This window comes from Myotis yumanensis, unplaced genomic scaffold (assembly GCF_028538775.1).
Source record: "Myotis yumanensis isolate MYYU_CA2020_CCGP unplaced genomic scaffold, mMyoYum1.0.hap1 SCAF_18, whole genome shotgun sequence".
NCBI classification, from domain to species: domain Eukaryota; kingdom Metazoa; phylum Chordata; class Mammalia; order Chiroptera; family Vespertilionidae; genus Myotis; species Myotis yumanensis.
Genome location: NW_027223769.1, coordinates 23,683,137 through 23,703,096, shown reverse-complemented (window position 1 = coordinate 23,703,096; position 19,960 = coordinate 23,683,137). Strand labels below are relative to the sequence as shown.

The 19,960-nt window shown below is 47.0% G+C and overlaps 1 protein-coding gene across 4 annotated transcripts in view; it reads left to right on the top strand.

The window, feature by feature from the left end:
• Positions 1 to 19,960, top strand: part of HYDIN (HYDIN axonemal central pair apparatus protein) — a 298,798-nt gene that overhangs the window by 273,165 nt on the left and 5,673 nt on the right. For 3 of the 4 annotated variants that reach the window (XM_070397848.1, XM_070397849.1, XM_070397846.1), the window contains 11 exons: positions 142 to 289; positions 905 to 1,112; positions 1,617 to 1,838; positions 2,623 to 2,792; positions 3,469 to 3,667; positions 5,447 to 5,605; positions 9,015 to 9,292; positions 10,462 to 10,681; positions 12,287 to 12,499; positions 13,342 to 13,505; positions 14,353 to 14,503. In XM_070397848.1, the coding sequence (XP_070253949.1) occupies positions 142 to 289; positions 905 to 1,112; positions 1,617 to 1,838; positions 2,623 to 2,792; positions 3,469 to 3,667; positions 5,447 to 5,605; positions 9,015 to 9,292; positions 10,462 to 10,681; positions 12,287 to 12,499; positions 13,342 to 13,505; positions 14,353 to 14,503 (2,132 nt within the window). The remainder of the gene's footprint in view (positions 1 to 141; positions 290 to 904; positions 1,113 to 1,616; positions 1,839 to 2,622; positions 2,793 to 3,468; positions 3,668 to 5,446; positions 5,606 to 9,014; positions 9,293 to 10,461; positions 10,682 to 12,286; positions 12,500 to 13,341; positions 13,506 to 14,352; positions 14,504 to 19,960) is intronic. The other variant, XM_070397847.1, reaches the window with a different exon arrangement.

The window sequence follows — 19,960 nt, the reverse complement described above, 5'->3', positions numbered from 1 at the left end:
AAAGAAAAGGAGTTGGAGAATCTCCTGGAAGAAGACTTCCTCTCGCCTGCGAGCAGTGTCTGCTGAGACACTTCAGGAGCAGGTAGGTGGCTGCTCGCCCCGATGCCCGGGCTGCTCCTGAGGGCTGATGTTCCTCCTCAGGCCGAGAAGTCCGGGAGACCGTGCAGATCATCAACAGGGAGGAGCAGGGCTTCAGTTTTGCCTTCCAGGACAACTCCCGGTATTCTGAAGGTTTCAACGAAAGCCTGGTCGTGAGTCCCATGGAAGGCTGGCTCCCACCGATGTCCAGGTAAAGAAATAAGAAGGCCCCTAAGACTTCAACCTCCCAAAATGGCCAGAGTCCCAGGCCTGGCAGCCAAGAGAATCAGTTTCCCTTAGATAGTAACAATTCACATCTCTCTCCTACTTATTCCCTGTTATTCATTCCCCTGCCGAATTGTGTAGTATTGAGAATTTTAAGCCCTTGTTTTCAGTATTTTTTATATATATATTCTTTTTCTTGCTACCTACTATATTTGTAAATCCATAAAGCAATGTCCTGCCTTGCCTGGAAAACCTTCAGAATTCATAATTTGGCCTGGCTGATGTTGCTCAGTGATTGAGCATTGACCTATGAACCAAGAGGTCACGATTCCAATCCTGGTCAGGGCACACGCCCAGCTGGTGGGGCATGCAGGAGGTAGCTGATCGATGATTCTCTCTCATCACTGATGTTTCTATCTCTCTCTTTCCCTCTCCCATCCTCTCTGAAATCAATAAAAATATGGTTTTAAAAATTCATCATAATGTGGAGTTATAACACCTTTTCCTCAGAGTGTATCCGCTAACCTATTGGGCTCATGTTCTTTAACAGGCTATCACAGGTGGCCTTGTCAGCTAATCTGCTGCCATCTTCCCCAACCAGGTTACAAATCGACATTCTCTTCACACCAAAGCAAGAAGGAGATGTGAACTTTAATTTGATCTGCAATGTGAAAAGGAAAGCCCATCCTTTGACCTTAAATGTCAAGGCTGAGGGCTACACCATGAATGCGGAGGTCAAGTGCAAAGACAGGACTGGCTTGCTTACTCTCTTGACTCCCAGTCAGACCACCATTGTCAACTTCTATGAGGTAAAGGTGTGAGAGGGCCTTGCTCCCTCTTGGTTTCTGCGCTGGCTGGGAAAGGCAGTACCAGTGACTGTTCTTCTTAGCTGAATCTCTCTGTTTCAAATGCCAGGGAGACCAGGAGAATATAGAAAGGTACCAGGAGCCGCTCCATCCTCAGAATGTGTATGAGTTTGGTGTGAATGTTTTCTTATTTTTCAAGGGATGGAGAGACGGTAGGGGAGGGGAATAATGCTTGTGCTAAGCAGATAGGCAGGATGTTTGGCTACCAAGGGAGGTCTGAGAACTAAATTGCCCTCTTATTCTTCATACATGAGGGGCCCCCAACACTTCATAGCCCTCGCTGGGATATCTGGCCACATTCACCTAATGATGTCCAACTCACTAACATCATCTTACATGTCTGTTTTCCAAGGGATATATTCCCCCAACGTGTTACATATCCTGATCCCAGAGGAGTGAATGTGGTTTGCATTCACTCAACATACTGCCCTGTGCTCTGTCTCTCAGGTGGAGCTGAATGAGTGTGTCCAGTGTGAGTTCACCTTTATCAACGCTGGGAAGTTCAACTTCAGCTTCCAGGCAGAGCTCTCCGGCCCCAAAGCCCTGGTGCAGTACTTCGAGTTCTCACCCATGGAGGGCAGCGTGGATGTGGGGCAGAGTACACCCGCCAGCCTGTCCTTCCAACCATTTAAGAAATGTGTCTTGAAGGGCCTGGAACTCAGAATCAAGGTGAGACCATTGAACGCTGTCCAACACTGAACACACTCACAGCATCCTGTCTTGGAAGAAGAATTCTCCTGAGTGTTTCTGGTCTTCTCTACCTGCCAGAAGCCCCTGGGGCGTGGCTGTGTTGGAGATAGTCCCATACTCTCTAGTAATGGCCTCCACCCAGGTGCCTGGTGATTGTCAACTGAAAAGCAATTAAGCGCCCATGCACTGGTATATCGTGCAGCCATTAAAAAGAAATCAGGGAGCCTGGGAACCAAGAGGTCACCGGTCTGATTCCTGATCAGGACACATGCCTGATCAGGAATCAGGTTGTAGGCTTGATCCCCAGTAGGGGCCATGCAGGAGACAGCCGATCAACGATGTTCCTATCATCCATGTTTCTATCTCTTGATTCCTCTCCCTCCCTCTCTCTCTAAAAATCAATAAAAAGCATGTTTTACAAAATAAAATAAACAAGGGAGATTGATGAGAGGGGAGGGAACATGCCTGGGTTGTGGGCTCCATCCCCAGTAGGGGCATGAAGGAGGCACACAATCAATGATTCTCTCTCATCATTGATGTCTCCATCCCTCTCTTCCTCTCCCTTCCTCTCTGAAACCAATAAAAAATATTTTTAAAAAATAAACTTCTAACCTCTGAGTTAGACTCTCTGCAGATGGAACCTTGGGACCTGTGTGTGTGTGTTTTTAAACACTTGACTGCTTCCCTCCTTCACCTGAGGGTTTAAGGGCCCTTCCCTCTCACTTCTCCTAATCACACCCCACCTGCCGTTTCCTCCCCACAGATAAGCCACGGTCCAACATTTACCTGCAGCATCTCAGGCTCTGCCGTGAACCCTGCTGTCCACTTCTCATTCACCAGCCACAACTTTGGGACCTGCTTCATCTACCAAGCCGGGATGCCCCCATACAAACAGACCCTGGTTATCACCAACAAGGAGGAAACGGCTATGAGGTGAGCAGACTTCCCAGAGCTGCCAGATGAGTCTGCAGCTCCTGGTGAGTCCTACAGCCTTTAGGCAGGTGGCGTGCGGCCACGACAGAAAGAGAAGGGTCATGGGGATGAGTCAGACACAGATGGACATGAATCCCCAGTCTCCTTTCCCCACCACTGACACTGATGCTTGGAGAGCCGTGGGCTCCTCCAGCAGGTGTGGCTCAGTGGTTGTGCATCGACCTATGAACCAGGAGGGCACATGCCCCAGTTGGGGGCCCAATCCCCAGTGTGGGGTGTGCAGGAAGCAGTGGATCAGTGATTCTCTCTCAACACTGGTGTTTCTTTCCCTCTCTCCCTCTTCCTTCCTCACTCTGAAATCAATAAAAACTTATTTTTTTAAAAAAAAAGAGCACTGGGCAAAGTGTCATGGGACTCTGAGTTTGAGGCCTGATTTTGCCAGGATCTCATGGTGTTATTTGAGGTAAGTAGCTTGACTTTGCCCAGGAGAATGTGGGCTGGATCGTTGCTGGGTCCTTTTCAGCCCTTAAATGCTATGACTGTAGGACAGCAGGGCAGGAAATCCACCAGGACCAAGCTCAGGTGCGGGGCGGGGGTGGGGGGAGGACGGGGCCACATCAGTCTCCCTGGGTCAGCCTTCTCAGAACTTATGCACCTTTCTCCTGCTTGTCTCCAGCATAGACTGTTTGTACACCAATACCACCTACCTCGAGGTGAGCTTCCGTGCGGATGTGATAAAGCCAGGAAAGTCAATGGAGATTCCAATCACCTTTTATCCTCGAGAAAGTATCAGTTATCGAGAACTCATCCCCTTTGAAATCAACGGGCTCTCCCAACAAGTAGTTGAAATCAAAGGGAAAGGCACCGAAATGAAGGTAAGAGGAGACCCTCAGACTGGCAGCTTCCCTGCCCTTCCCAGCCCCCTTGGCCCACCTGCGCCCACTCCCTCCGTCCCCTCTCCCCATCTCTTGCCCTAAGCTGCTCTGCCGCAGGTCAGCAGTCCCACTGAGGGGTGAGTTAGCCAATCAGTGAATCATGGATCTTACTCAATTCCCAACTTTACTGTATCGAAGAACAGGCGCTGGAAAACAGTCTTTTTCTTGGGGAAGTTTGAGGCTGTCAGATGTAGGGTCCTAAGCATGTCCTTTTTCTCCCACGTCAGGGCATGTTTTGTTTTCAGGTGTAATAGGCAAGACTTGTTTTAAGCAACGTATGCAGACGTGTATCTCAGTCATGGACATCTTCCCTCACCACCACAGGGATGCCCATTCTCCGGTCAGCCCCAGGTCCCAGGATTAGATTCTCTGAGGGGTTCCTTCTTGCCTGGTGCTCCTAACAGGAAGGGGATGCTCCAGTCCTGCTGCTCATGCCTTTCTTCCCAGGGTCTGTCTGGTGGGAGTATTTGCATTTAACCAGTTATCGGCCACGGTATTTTGAATTTAATTTGAAAAGGTCCGCCGCTTGCGTCTGTAGACGCTTATGGCGTACAAATGGTTAGCAGGAGGTTTTAGAAGTCTGAAGGTCTTCCAAGAGTCTCAGGGATGCATGGGACAGGTCAGCAATCAGGAGAAAATGGGAGGGGTGTGTTCCCAAGAAGCCAAAGGCGCCCCAGGGCAATGCTACCTGGCGTGTCTGTGCCCACGCCAGGGACGGGCTCTCTTCTGATGTCATTGATTCATTCCTTTGCTCAGGCTTTCATGCACTTGCTCAGCACTCATTATGTAGCAGGTACTTTGGGAAAACCCAGAGGTGATTTAAATATGTTCTCTGGCTTCCAAGAGCTCACAGGCTGGTGCTGAAGATTCGCTTTTTCAGACAAAATGGAAGCATGTGGGCCAGATACAAAGACGGCTGGAGGGAGAGAGCTCAATGTAGTGACTGGTGGAATGACAGTGACCAGAGGGTGCTGCTCTGCGTGGGTCAGTGTCCTCCTGGAGGGGAAGTCCCAGCCTGACCGTCCTCGGGTCCAGGCCAACGCTGTGTTCTGAGCTTCAGATGAGGACTTGGAAGTGTCCGCCTCTGCTGCGGCCATTGTAGTTGAAATCACCATCCTCCTCACACCGAGGCTTTCTCTCAGGCCCTCCTCCCGTCCATCTCCGCAGGGGAGCAAGCCGCGCGCTCTCACAAAATACACATTCGGTGGGGTCACTCCATGCTTCGTTGTCTTCCTTCCAGAATAAAACCTGACCACCCCCCAGACTTAATCTTCTCAAGTCTCCCCCTCCCTCCCAGCCACTGAGCCACCCCCTCCAGCTCAGGACCTCATTCCTCCCCCAGAGGTGCTCGCCAACCCCACCCCACCCTGACTCACCCGGACTAGATCCTACCCTTCCTTTAGCTCTCAGTGGAAACATGCCTAAGGAGGAGGGGGCGGTCCCCAGACCCCCATCTATCTCAGTCCCCTGTAATGGGCTCTCCAGGTGCCCTGAGCTTTTCCGTCACGTCTATTAACCCAGTTGTAATTATGTTGTCGTTGTTTAGTGGGCATTTTATGCATATAAATGTTATTGCGCGAGTGAAGGCTCATCTAATGTGAAGACTGGGGGACACTGAAAGCAAGGGACCACCCTTGGCTCCCCCAGGTAGATGTGGGATATTTATTTTTCTCGTTAACTGACAAACCCTCCCTCCCTGCTCTCTTTCTCGTCCCACAGATTTTAGTCCTAGATCCAGCCAATAGGATCTTGAAGTTGGGAGCTGCCCAGCCAGGGCAGGTGGTGAAAAAAACGGTTTCCATCATGAACAACAGCCAAGCCCCGGTCACATTTAGCCAGTCGGTCCTGTTCTCGACTCCAGAACTCCGGGAGCCTAAGGTGGGTGCTCGGGGCTCCCAGTGGCCTCTCCATGCTCCCCTATGACATGGACGACCAGGCTACGTCACTAACAGTTCACAGTTCTCCCGCACCTTCACTGTGCCAGAACACGCTAACAGCGTTCCATGTGCCGTCTCTGATCACCTTCACAGAAACAGTCCAGGGTCCGTGCTTTTATTACGCTCAGTTCACATCCAAGGAAAGCGAGGCTTAAAGAAGCAACATCCCTCCACAGGGCAGCAGAGTGAAGCAGAAGGAGTGGACTTGATGGGAGGCAGTAAATTCTAATGAATAAACACAGATCTTCATTGCAGACAATTTGAAAAATACAGTATAGAAAATCATAAAGGAAAACATTTTGCCCATAAACTCATACCCAGAAATAATCACTGAACATTTTGATGTCTATCTTTCCCGTGTTTTTCCTACACATTTTTTTACAAAAATAAAATGACAGTGTTCGTATTATTTTGAACCCATCTAGGAACACATCATAAATATTTTCCCTGCCCTCCAATGCCACGTGCTCACTGCTCCCTCCATTATGTAGATAGACCAACTGTCTATTTCTGCTCAACTCGGGTGTTTCTAACGCTTTATGTTATAAGCAACAAGGTCATGTCCATGCAACCAAAGCTTTGTGTGCATCCATGGCTCCCTCTCATGGCAGACTCCTAGAAGAGGGCTTGTGGGTCAAGAAGAAGAGTATGTTTCAGTACCCATCACCATCTGCCCCTGAAAGGGTGTCCCCTCTGCACTATTCATCTGTGTGAGATGCACCCTTATTCCTAAGTCCATGTCCCAAGCTCCCTGGAGAGAGGAGCTACCAGTCCCAGCTGCCTGCTCCCCATCTTACAATCATCAGTATTTGGGTGGCCCCTTGACAATGGACTAGGTGTGCTTCATTCATCCCAAGGGTAAATGTATCCATCCCCTTACATTTACTCAGTAAATATGTGCAAGGTGCTAAAAATATAAAGATGTGTCTTAACTTGGGCTGCCCTAACAAAGTAGATTGGGTAGCTTACACAGCAGACATTTATTTTCTCACTAGAGGCCCGGTGCATGGATTCATGCACCGGTGGGGCCCCTCGCCTGGCCTGCAGGGATCAGGCCAAAACCGGCTCTCTGATGTCCCCCGAGGGGTCCCGGATTGCGAGAAGGCGCAGGCCAGGCCGAGGGACCCCACTGGTGCACGATGGGGGCCGGGGAGAGACCTCGGGAGGGCTCCAGGGCATATCCAGCCCGGCTTGCCCAGTCCCGATCGGCCGGACCCCAGCAGCAAGCTAACCTACTGGTCGGAGCGTCTGCCCCATGGTGGTCAGTGTGCATCATAGTGACTGGTCAAACAGTCGGACACTTAGCCTATTAGGCTTTTATTATATAGGATAGTTCTGGAAGCTGGAAGTGTGAGGTCAGAGTGCCAGCATGGTCTGCTTCTGGTGAGGGCTCTCCTCCTGGCTCATAGGCAGCCACCTTCTGGCTGTGTGCACACACAGCAGAGAGCAAGCAAGACTGAGATTTCCAGGGTATCTCATCCCATCAGGAGGGTCCCTCTGTCATGGCCTCATCTAAACCTAATTACTTCCCAAAGGATCAGAAGAGGGGCAGGCTGCTCAGAGGAGGGCTGTACTGAGTTTTACAGGATGGAGCGGTATCTCCCAGGCAGATGGGGGAGGGTGTTTCTGGCAGGCAAAGGTATATCGGCCAGAAAGAGCCGGTGCTTTTGGAAACCCAGATGTGATTCAGTGTGACAGGAGCACTGTGGACCACCTCGGGGATGCAGGACACAGAAACACTGGCCATGAGAGGCCAGCCAAAGCCAGAGACACGGTGGGTATCTCCACCCAAGACCCCATGTTGCGCACTTTGCCATCCAGAGAAAGAGAGCAATAATCACTTAACATTTTGGTGCCCATCTTTCCACTAATAAGGCTTCAAGCACCTCATTAATCCAAGTTAGAGTCCTGGTTTCCAAGAGGTCAGGGCCCTCACAGTTTGCCTACCCATCTGCTTCTTTGGTTAATCAGACACAAACTGCCAGGGACCTGTGCTGACACCATCACCTGGGGATGGCTTCCAAAATCGTTGTGTTTTGAGAATGTGCTAGGATCGCTTTGCTATTGCAGCCTCTCGGCCCGTTATCTCACACCCTGCTGCCTGGGTCCACTTGCTGGCGACTGCCCAGCTCTGGACCAGAGGGAGCTCAAGGTTGAAAAGGGGTCTGGCTTCCTTAGAGCTGATTTTGATTTGCCTTTACCAGGACCAGCGGGGAGAAGGGACCACACAAATTCAGACAGTGGCTCTCCAACTTTAGAACTCACGAGTCACACAGGGCACCTTTGAAAATGCAGGTCCCAGGCTCCTCCAAGGACCCTGATCCAACCGGCCTGGGGCAGGGCCCCGGAATCTGCATGGTACCCCGCGCAAGGAGCTGGGGAGCGCTCCTCAAAGTCCACAGAGTGCTGAGTGTTACTGCCTCTTCTGTTTCCTCCGGCAGAGAGCAGTGGTTCTTTGCAAGGGGTTAGAAAGAGAATTAACATTTACTGAGTGCCTATTACGTGCCCTACATTTTATTTTATTTTTTTAATATATTTTTATTGATTTCAGAGAGGAAAGGAAAGGAAGAGAGAGAGATAGAAACATCAATGATGAGAGGGAATCATTGATCCTTGGCTTCCTGCACACCCCACACTGGGGATCGAGCCCGTAACCCAGGCAGGTGCCCTGACAGGGAATCAAACCGTGACCTCCTGGTGCATAGGTCAACGCCCAACCACTGAGCCACACCAGCTGGGCTGTGCCAGACATTTTATATAAATGATCTAGCTCAGTGGTCAGCAAACTCATTAGTCAACAGAGCCAAGTATCAACAGTACAACGATTGAAATTTCTTTTGAGAGCCAAATTTTTTAAACTTAAACTATATAGGTAGGTACATTGTTATTAACTTAATTAGGGTACTTCTAAGCTGGCCTTTGCTAAAAACGTCCTCAATCTGATTGAGGTACGTTCGCTGAGGTCGACCCCTTCCAACTCTCCCATCCACACTCGTCTTGTATACTTGTTTCGTCTGTCTCCTTTCCGAAATCCAACTTCTGCTCATGGGCCACGAAGTTTCAATCGCACTGTATGTGCGCGCCTGCACGTGGTATTTTGTGGAAGAGCCACACTCAAGGGGCCAAAGAGCCGCATGTGGCTCGCGAGCCTCGGTTTGCCGACCACGGATCTAGCTGAATGAGTCACAGGAAGTTTAAGTCACTTGTCAAAGATGGCACAGCTGGTAAGAGAGAGCAGCAGTGAGATTTGCCCCCTGGGCTGTTACCACCCCAGCAGCAAGACCTCCAGGAATGGAGGCCTCAGCAGCCCCCTGCCCTCAGCTGCTGAAGCTCACTGTCCTCTCGCCCAGGTCATCACCCTGGTCCCCTTCAACAACATCACGCTGAAGCCCAAAGAAGTCCGCAAGCTGGAGATCATCTTTGCCCCGAAGAAGCGTGTCCCCCCCTTCTCCGAGGAAGTGTTCATGGAGAGCATGGGGCTCCTGCGCCCCCTCTTCCTGCTCAGCGGCTGCTGCCAAGCCCTGGAGGTCTCCCTGGACCAGCAGCATATTCCCTTTGGACCAGTCGTGCATCAGACAAAAGCCACCCGTCGCATCCTCATGCTGAACACGGGCGACGTGGGTACCAGGTAGGAGCTGGGGCAGAGCGCTCAGACCCTGGGTCAGATTAGACACTTGTCTTACAAGTGTGGCCACTTTTTATTTCTTCGCTTTGCTTTTTACATCTCTTTCCTTCCTTCAAAATGTGACTGTGATGGCCTGCTGACTAAAATGAATATTCTAGAACATTTGCTCAGTGCCTGTTAGATGCCCTTTGCATGGCTCATCTCATTTAATCCCAACAATTCTACGAGACCAATGCTATGACTGATCCATTTTACAGACAAGAAAACTGAAGTAAAAAGGGATTAAGTACCTTTTCCAAAACCCCACATTTAGCAAGAACTTACCAGGCGCAGGTGCAATGCTGAGTATTCTTACCTAGAAGAGCCCATTTGACTGTCCCGGGACCCAAGGTAGGTACTGTGTTGTTCCCGTTTCTCAGGTGAATTTGCGGCTCAAGGAGGTCAGACAGCTTGCCTGGGGTCACACAGCCAGGAGGTGGGAAAGACAGAATTGGAGCCCGGGTGCACCTATGGCAGCTCTCTTTGCCACACTCTTCCCTCTTCCTAGCAGGTGCTCAGGCCTGCCACCAAAGCCGTGCGGGCTGCACACCGCACACCTGCAGGGCACCCCTCACACAAACTCGGTGGTGCGAATGGAGCCCCGCGGGTGTGGTGTGACAGCCCTTGCATGGAAGCACATTGGTCTGCACTGTCCACCCTCTGTCTCCTGCCTGGACCAAATGCCAGACCACAGAGTGGTGACCACTCAGAGCCATCGCATCCCAATGCCACCAAGAGCAGATGCAACTCTCCCAGGAAGGGATCATCTCCACCCCCTGGATCTGGCTGGGAGGCCGTGCAGGGAGTGGTCAGGGCCACAGCCTGAGGAAGGTTCCAGTCCTAGCTCAGCCACTTGCGACCTTGAGCGCACACGTGGAGACATGTTCATGTGTATGTCCCCGATGCAGCCACTTCCCTCCCTGCTCAGCTCTGAGAGGGAGCCGAGTTGCCTTACCCAGGAGGGACCTGGACCCTGCCCACAGCCTCTGCTTTACCGAGCGATCTTTCTCCTCCCAGTCCCATGGAGTCCACAGGGGGTGAACCTCCAGTCTCTTGTTCTCAGCAGCATTGAGGACACCCCCAGGACATCCCCTAGTAAACTGTCTTCCTTGTCTCCTTTTGTCTTGGAAAAGGTTTAAATGGGATGTCAAAAAATTTGAGCCTAATTTCTCCATCAGCCCAGAAGAAGGCTATATCACTACAGGCATGGAGGTCTCTTTGGAAGTGACCTACCACCCCACAGAGGTGGGCAAGGAGAATCTCTACAAAAACCTGCTCTGCTTCATCCAGGGGGGCCCTCCGCTGAGCCTAACCCTGTCTGGAGTCTGCGTGGGACTACCTGCAGTGAAAGAGGTCAGTAAGTGCTGCCCACAGAAGGGCCATGGCCAGAGTGGGCCTAGCAAGCCCCACGAGTGAACTCAGCCAGGCCTTCCAGAGACAGATGCTCTGTTCAAATAGTCCTCGGTGCCCACCTCAAATATTCAGACTTGCCCCCGCCCCCACAGGGCCTTTGCACATGCTCTTTCCACTGCTGGAATGTTCTTTTTCCCACTTCATTCAGTTAATTCCTATTCATTCTTCAGCTCTCAATTCAAGCATCACATTCTCAAGGAAGCTTGCCTTGACCTCTCTGGCTAGATCAAGTTCTGTTATAAGCCACGAGTGAAGGGTGAACGCCTTTACCATGTGTTGTTGTTGTTTTTAATGGCCTTGGGTTAACCCTCTGCTAGCTCTGTTCCTAGAAACCTAACAGTGCACTGCCCACTGTGTTCCTGGTAACACTGCTTATGGTAAAAATGATACCTGATCCCCAGCTCTCTAATTTTGTTATTTCAAGAATGGTATGTAAATGGAAACATACAGAATGCTATACACATGCATGAACAAATCTTGGCAAGAACACATGCTTTCATTTTCTTGGGTACTTAGGAGTAAATGGCTGGGTCAGCGGGTAGATATATGTTCACTTTCTTAAGAATCTACCAAACTGTTTTTCCAAAGTGGTTGTGTCATCTTACATTCCCACGAGTAATATCTGACATTTCTATTTGTATCACATCCTTATCAACACTTGATATGGTCTTTCTTTTTTATTTTAGTCATCCTAATAGACATGTAGTGGTATTTCATGGTAGTTTTTCATGTGCATTTCCCTAATGACTAATGATGTTGTGGATCTTTTCAGATACTTATTTGCCATCCATATGTATTCTTTGTTGAAATATTTGTTCACATCTTTTATTTGTAATTGGGTTGTTTGTTTTCTTAATATTGAGTTTTCAGAGCTCTTTATATATTCAGGACAAAAGTTTTACATTTAGATCATCAGTCTGTTTAAAGTTCATTTTTGTATGTAGTACAAGATATGGATCAAAATTCTTTTTACTTATATGGATACCTAATTATTCCAGCACCATTTGTTGAAAAGATTATTCTTTCTCTACTGAATTGCCTTTGCACTTTGGTGAAAACCCAATGGATCATATATGTGTGTGTCTATTACTGAACTCTATTCTTGTCCATTGATCTATTTGACTCTCTTAACACCAATACCACGTTGGTCCATGTTGTTACATTCAATGGCCAGTTCTCACCCTCATCTTAGTTGACCTCCTGGTAGCATTTGACACCCTGAACAAGTACCTCCTCCTTCACACAGTTCCTTCAAATGGCTTCCAGGATACCACCCTCTCCTGGTTCTCTTCCTGCCTGATTAGCTGCTCCTTCCCATCTCTTCTCATTCTTCTTAACATTGGAGTGTGCCAGTCAGGAATCCATCCTTAAAGTCCTGCTTTTTTCTAAATGCACTTACTTCCTGATAATTGCATCCAGTATTTTCGCCTTAAAAAAAAAACTGCTAAACGGACAACTCCCAATGTGCACCTCCAGTCTGAACTTGGCTTTGAACTCCGAACTTGTCAGTTCCACCGCCTGTGTAAGGTGCCGCTTTTCTTCCAGACGGTAAATTTCACCTGCCAGGTGCGCTCCAAGCACACGCAGACCATCCAGCTTTCAAATCGCACCAACCAGACCTGGAATCTGCACCCCATCTTTGAGGGCGAGTGCTGGGAGGGGCCCGAGTTCATCACTCTGGAGCCCCATCAGCAAAACAAGCCCTATGAGATCACCTACAAGCCCCGCACCATGAACGTGGAGAACCGCAAGCACCAGGTAGGCTGAGCACCCCATCAGTTCGTGTCCTGGCGTGACTGGAGGGAGCAGTGGTGTGACAGAGGTTAGGAGACCGAGCTTGGCAGCTCAGAGATTGTTCGAACGAGAGGGGACCCTCTCTTCTGGTATCTTCACTCCCAACACTATGCAGATACAGCCCTGGCTGCCATCATAAACATACCTAGTTTTTCATTCTGTTCATTTTCACTGTACATTCTATCATGAGCATTTTTCTATTTAATTGGGTAGTCTTCATGATAATCATTTTTTTTAATATTTTTTTTATTTCAGAAAGGAAGGGAGAGGGAGAGAGAGAGATAGAAACATAAATGATGAGAAAGAATCATTGATCAGCTGCCTCCTGCACAGCCCGTACTGGGATCGAGCCCACAACCCAGGCATGTGCCCTTGACTGGAATTGAACCTGGGACCCTTCAGACCGCAGGCTGATGGACTAACTACTGAGCCAAACCAGCTAGAGCGATAATCATTTCTAATGGTTGCCTAAAATTTTGAATGACGGTTTCATGATTTATTTAACATTCCCCAGGTGTTGAATATTTAAGTTATCTCCATATATTCCTATAAATGGTTCTAATATATATGCTTATGTATGTATGTAACATTTTCCCTTGGAGGGATTTTTCTAAAGTAAGACCCCTTGTCTGTGATTCCTGGTTAAAACACATGGGAATATTGTTATGAATCTTGAAACAGCTGCTTCCCCAAAGTGTTAAGCTCATTTGCAGAGCCTCCGTTAATCCCGGGTGACTACCATGCCTGAGAGGTGCCTAATAAAGGCCCCTCGGTATCATTCTGATTGCATTTCTTCCTCTCCTTAGGGCACCCTCTTCTTCCCCCTGCCAGATGGAACCGGCTGGCTATATGCGCTACATGGGACTGCCGAACCCCCCAAAGCCGTGGCCAATATCTACCGTGAAGTGCCATGTAAGACGCCCTACACTGAGCTCCTGACAATCACCAACTGGCTGAACAAACCCCAGAGGTAAGGGAGTGGGGCAAGGGGTTGGGGTGGGGGAGACAGAAGGAGGACTTCTACTGTCTAGCCTGGCCCTTCCCCTGGTCAGGGCCTCTGGAGGACATTGGCTAAAAGGGCCAGAGACCAAGTTCCCTGATGTGGCCAGGCATTGCCTGAACTCTAAGCCTCCAGAGACGTTCTCCAGTTCGTGCTCTCTGTGAGTGGCTGGCTACCTATGAACCTCCTAGAACAGTGCCTGGCACAAAACAAGTGCTCAGGAAATGTTAGTTATTACTATTGTCATAACAATAATCATGGTGGTTATTATTGGGTGTCCAGTCTTATTACCCAAGCCACTGGCCAGAGAAGGACATCCCTTGGACCTTGGACTTGCAGTGGAAGTAGAGAAGAATGCAAGGACCAGAGGAGCTTGAGGCCAAACAGCCTAGTCCCCTTCTTTTATAGTTCAGGAGCCAAAGGTTGGGGGAAGAGGCCCCTTGCTGAGCATTGTGGGTCAAGGCCCACACCTAAGTTCTGCCAATAACTAGTCATGTTACCTGAGCATGTTATCTCCCTTCTCTTGGCCTCATTTCCTCGCTAGTAAATGGAGATGGTAATGACATGCACCTCCTGCAGACGTCACAGGGATTAAAGGCCTGTAACATATGCAGAGCACGGACTCAATAGCTGGCACATAATAGGTGGTCAGTGAATGGCAGTTACTGTTACTGTTAGAGACAGAGTGAAGGCAAGAACCCTGCACCCATGTGTTTTACCTAAAATCAAGAGTAGAGATAGCACCTTTCGTTCCTTTCTTTGGGCAAATATCTCATTTTCTCTCTCCTCCCTTCTTGTGCTCCTGTGGCTCCCCCAGGTTCCGGGTCATTGTGGAAATGCTGAAACCAGAGAAGCCAGACCTAAGTGCCTCCTTAAAGGGCCTTGATTACATTGATGTACTGTCTGGATCCAAGAAAGACTACAAGCTGAACTTCTTTTCCCACAAGGAAGGACTATACAGCGCAAAGGTATCCATATGTCAAAGGCATTGCCCTGGAACCCTGGAGGTCTGACCCTGAGGTTGACAGTCCTGGTGTTAGGGAGTGAAGAAGTCCTCCAGAGCCAGCCTATCCTTATCCTGCTGGGCTGACCATTTATTTATTTTTTTTATATATATATTTTATTGATTTTTTACAGAGAGGAAGGGAGAGAGATAGAGAGTTAGAAACATCGATGAGAGAGAAACATCGATCAGCTGCCTCTTGCGCATCTACTGGGGATGTGCCCGCAACCCAGGTACATGCCCTTGACCGGAATCGAACCTGGGACCTTTCAGTCCGCAAGCCGACGCTCTATCCACTGAGCCAAACCGGTTTCGGCTGGGCTGACCATTTAAAGTGACCTGGTAAAGGCAGTCAGGATCCCCAGGCTCTTTAAGATGAGACCAGATTGCAAGGCCAGCCAGCCATCACGTAGGCCCATGCCAAGCTTTCAAGGAAGAAGAGTCATGAAAACTCTTATGCAGTTTGTAACCCTGGACTGGCAAATACCAGGCCACACAAATAAAATATCCCATTTTCTGAGTGCTTATAGAGTGTCCAGCATTGTGCTGAGCACTCAACACACATAGCTAGTAATGTCAGAGCCAGGATTCAACTCAGAGTCATCTACTCCAAGATACCACGGGATCTTTCATATAGGAGCTGTTTTTCCTAATTCATTCATTAGTTCAATAAATATCTATTGAGCATATATGCCATATACTAAGTGCTGCTGACACAGCAATCATCAAACATAGACACAGTCCCTATTCTCATGGAACACACAGTCCAGTGAAGGGAAATGGACATTAATCAAATAATTGCACTATGAATGCATTATTACAAAATGAGGTATGTGCTTTGAAGAAAGGGGGGGATATGTGAACTAACAAGAGAGGTCAGGGCTGAAGATAATATATGGGAATTATCCATTTATCGATAGTATTTAAAACTATGTAGAGAATGGAATTACCTAGGGAAAGATTTTAATGTGAAAAAAACAGAAAGTAGGAACACATCTCCCCTGCCAGAAGAGATAACAACAAAACCCACCCAGCAGCATGTCATCACTCCTACAATCACTGAGTTAGGCTGCTCCACTCAGATCACATTCACAAACAAGTTAAAAGAGAACCTTAAAATCAAGGAATCACAAAATATCTGAAAGGGGGAAAGCCACCATTAAACAGAAATACCAGCTCAACAAAGAACTCCTGAGATAAGAGGTATTAAAGCAAACAGAAGAAGACTTTCAGTGAATATTATCAACTAGAGGCCCGGTGCACAAATTCATGCATGGGTGGGGTCGATTGGCCTGGCCAGAGATCAAGGCCTATGGGGAAGTGGGGGGCCGAGTGGGGGAAGGGCCGCAGAAGGTTGGCTGTGGGAGCTCACTGACCACCAGGGGGCAGCTCCTGCATTGAGCATCTGCCCCCTGGTGATCAGTGTGCATCATAGCCACTGGTCGACCAGTTGTTCTGGTTGTTCCAGTCGTTTAGTCGTAACGGGCACTGAGGCTTTTATATACTAGTATATAGATATCCTTAAAGGAATGAAGGAAGATAATCATACCCATGAAATAAGAACAGACTGTTGTGGAAGAGAATCAATTGGACACCCTGAAAATGAAAAATAGGATATTTGGAATAGAAAGCCATAAAAGTCCTGGCCAGTGTGTCTCAGTTGGTTGAGTGTTATCCTGTGCACCAAAAGGACACCAGTTCAATTCTAGTTGGTCTGGCACATGCCTGGGTTGTGGGCTCGATCCCCAGTGTGGGGGCATGAGGAAGGCAGCTGATTGATATTTCTGTCTCACATCGATGGATGTTTCTCTCCCTCTCTCTCTTCCTCTCTCTCTCTAGAATCAATAAAAACATTTTTTAAAAGAAAACCATAGAGGACAGCTGAATAGTGTAATGAACTCTGGGGAAGAATTATTTGTAAGTGAGAAGACAGAACTGAGTAATATCACCAGGCTTTAGCACATGAGTACAAAGAAATTGAAAGATGAAAGGAAAGAATAACAGGTGTTGGTGAGAGTGCGGAGAAATTGAAGCCTTATCTGTGATAATATAAATAGTGCAGTCACTTTGGAAAACAGTCTGGCATTTCTTTATATGCTTAAACATAGAGTTACCATATGACTCAGCAATTTCACTCCTAGATATATACCCAAAATATAAACTACTTAGAATGATTTTCAACCTAGAACTCAAAACTATTATGAGAGCAAAATAAAGATATTCTTTAACAGGCAAGGACTCAACGTAACCCACCCATATACACAATCTTTGAAAAAAGTACTACAAATTAAAACTTTTTAAATTAACAAAATTTTAAAAATAAGTAAATGAATCCAAGAGGAAAGTACAAGGATATAATGAACAAAGAATCTAAATTGATGGGTAATTTCAAATAATTGTTGAAAAGCAATCTGAAATCTTCACAGGGCTCAAGTTAGGAAGGGAAAGAATAAAATAAGGCAATGAAAATAATGTTCTCATTCTGTTGGAAGTAAATGGGGAAATAACAGATATTTTCTCTTCTATAGAGAAACGTAGGGAGAAAATAGAGATTTTCATAAACTGTAGGTATGAACAGAAATATATAAATAAATATATGTATTAGAATGTAAGTGTAAAGACTTTTGAGTAAAAATTACAATGAGCCCAGATCACAGAATTTCTTTACAATAATAAGTATTTACATTGACAATGACAATAACAAAAAGGTTTTTTTAACCAACAATAACAACAAATTTTTCAAAAACCAACAGCACCTTTGGTTATGATGGAGTAACTAGGCCTCCCGCCATATAAACCATAAAGCTGGACAGAATGTCTGGGGCACGTCTTCTCAGTCATGGCAAACAAGCAGCACAATACCGCGATTCATCAGAGAGAAGGGAATGTATGAGCCCCATGATTGTCCTGGCTCTCCGCCCAGGGACAGTTTCCTGACTGCAGTGCAGTGAGCTGGAGTCTCAGTAAAGCGCAGCAGCCCCGGTGAGCTGAGGTGACAGAAATCAGAGTTTGGTGCAGCCAGAATAGCCGGTCCCTGCAGGGTAAGGCAGCAGAAAGGCGGGAGCAGGATAGGGAGGGAGTGGGCGTACAAATGTCCATACAGGGCTTCCCCTCGAAGTCCTTGGCTGAAGGTGGACTGCCCATGCACAGGAAGAGACTACATGAGACAGCAGCTGCCACAGGGGCGATAAGGACTGGAGGTGCCCTACATGAGTCAGCGCCGGGGAGCCTGGGAGGTCTGGCCCAGCCAGAGTGGAAAGGCTGCATGAGCAACACCTCCGTAACCCCGGTAACCCAGGTGAAATCCCTGAGAGGCCAGAAGGAAGCACCGTGTCCATAGGATAAGATCTTCTGAGGGCCAGCCTGGAAAAGCCTTACACTAAAAAATTTGGATAGCGAGCCCCACCAAGATGGAAGGTCTTGAGGAACGCCGTGAGGTTTCCACATATCTGCTCTAACCAAGCATGAAACCAAACCTACACTAGTTTAAAGTGTCAGTGATTGCACTGCCTCCTAGAATAAAATCAACCCTCGTATAAGGAAGATAACAGCACCCAGAATCTCTACAATGGACATCAACAGTGTCCAATACACAAACAGAAATTACTAGACTTGTAAAAAAGCCGTCAATGGAAGCTGACTCCAAGATGGGACAGATACTGGATTTAGCAGGCAGAGACCTCAAAGAAGCTATTATAAGCATGTTCAAGAACTGAAAGAAAATATTTTAAGTAATTCAATAAAATATTATCTTAATGAGTGTACCGATAAAGAATCTCAGCAGAGAAATAGAAACTATGAAAAAGAACCAAATGGAACCAACTCTAGAACTGAAAAGTACAACAAACTGAAATGAAAAATGCATTGGATGTGCTCAACAGCTGATGAGAGATGTGAGAAGATACACTGAACGTGAAACAAATCAATAGAAAGTTTCCAATCTGAAGAACACAGAGAAAAAAGATAGAGGAAAAATAACCAGAGCCTCAGGGACCTGAGAGAAAAATATAAGGTGGTCTAATACATGAGTAATATGAGTCAGAAGAAAAGAAAATGAGAATGGGACAGAAAATTATGTGAAAAAATAATGGCTGAAATGTCCCTGATTTGGGTTTTTTTTAAATGATTTACAGATCCAAGAAACTTGGCAAACCTCAGGCAGGAAAAATATAAAGGAAACCATGCCTATGATCATCATAGAAACACTGCTGAAACCCAAACAGAAACAGAAAAGCTTAAAGCAACCAGATTTAAGATCTATTACATACAGGGGACAACAATAAAAGTGCCCCCTGACTTCTCTTCAAAAGGAATGGAGGCCATCTACGAAGTGCTGAAAGAAAAAGAAATGATCAACCTAGGATTCTTTATTCACTGAAACTATCCTGTAAATGTGAGAGTGAAATAGGCATTTTCAGATAAAAGAACATGAGAGAATTCATTGCCAGGAGACTTGCATTACTGAATGCATTAGCGTTATTGGAATGCAAATAGGTATTCTTCATTCCGAAGGGAGATGATACCAGATGGGAACTTGGGTCTGCTGGAAGGGAAGAACAGCACTAAACATGGTAAATAAATAGGCAAATATTCAAACATGTTTTTCTGCTCATAACTTTGTTTAAAAGACAACTGTCAACTTATAGCAAATATAACATTGTAAAGTGGACGTTCTTCTATACGTAGAAGTAAAAGGTCCAATGACAAACGCACAAAAATGGGACGGACGGGTCAATGAAGTTCCAGGTCAGTAAGGCTGCCACATTGTGCCGTGGGAAATGTGAGGTAGGAGGCATGAACGGTCAGTTGGAAAGTGGAAAGTGGTGAAATGCTCACTCTAAATTTTGACAAGTTAAAACTTCACGTTGTCAGCTCTATAGCAACCATGAGAAATCTTTCCTTTAAAAAGATAGCTAAGAAGCCATTAGAGGAAATGAAATATATTCTGAAAGAGTGCATACTGACCCAACAGAAGACAGGAAGGTCGCAACAGAGGGATGAAAAATGAGACCAATGGAAAGAAAGAGCAAGGAGGGCAGATTTCAACCCAAACATATAAATAATTATTTTAAATGTAAAGGACTGAATGCTCCAATGAAAAGACAGAGGGTGTCAGGAGCACTCTAAATCTAAACACAGGAAGAGGTTGAAAGTAAAAAGCCAGATACATGAAGAACTATGGCCACCTAATAATACGATAAACAATGGAAAGTGTTGAAAAGGGCAAAACAATCAAATAGACTCTACTTCACGAAGTAGACATGTGAATGAGCCATCAGCACCTGAGAAGATGCTCACCATCATCAGTCATCCGGGAAAAGACCTTCAAAACATTTTTTAAAATATATTTTATTGATTTTTTACAGAGAGGAAGGGAGAGGGATAGAGAGTTAGAAACATCAATCAGCTGCCTCCTGCACAC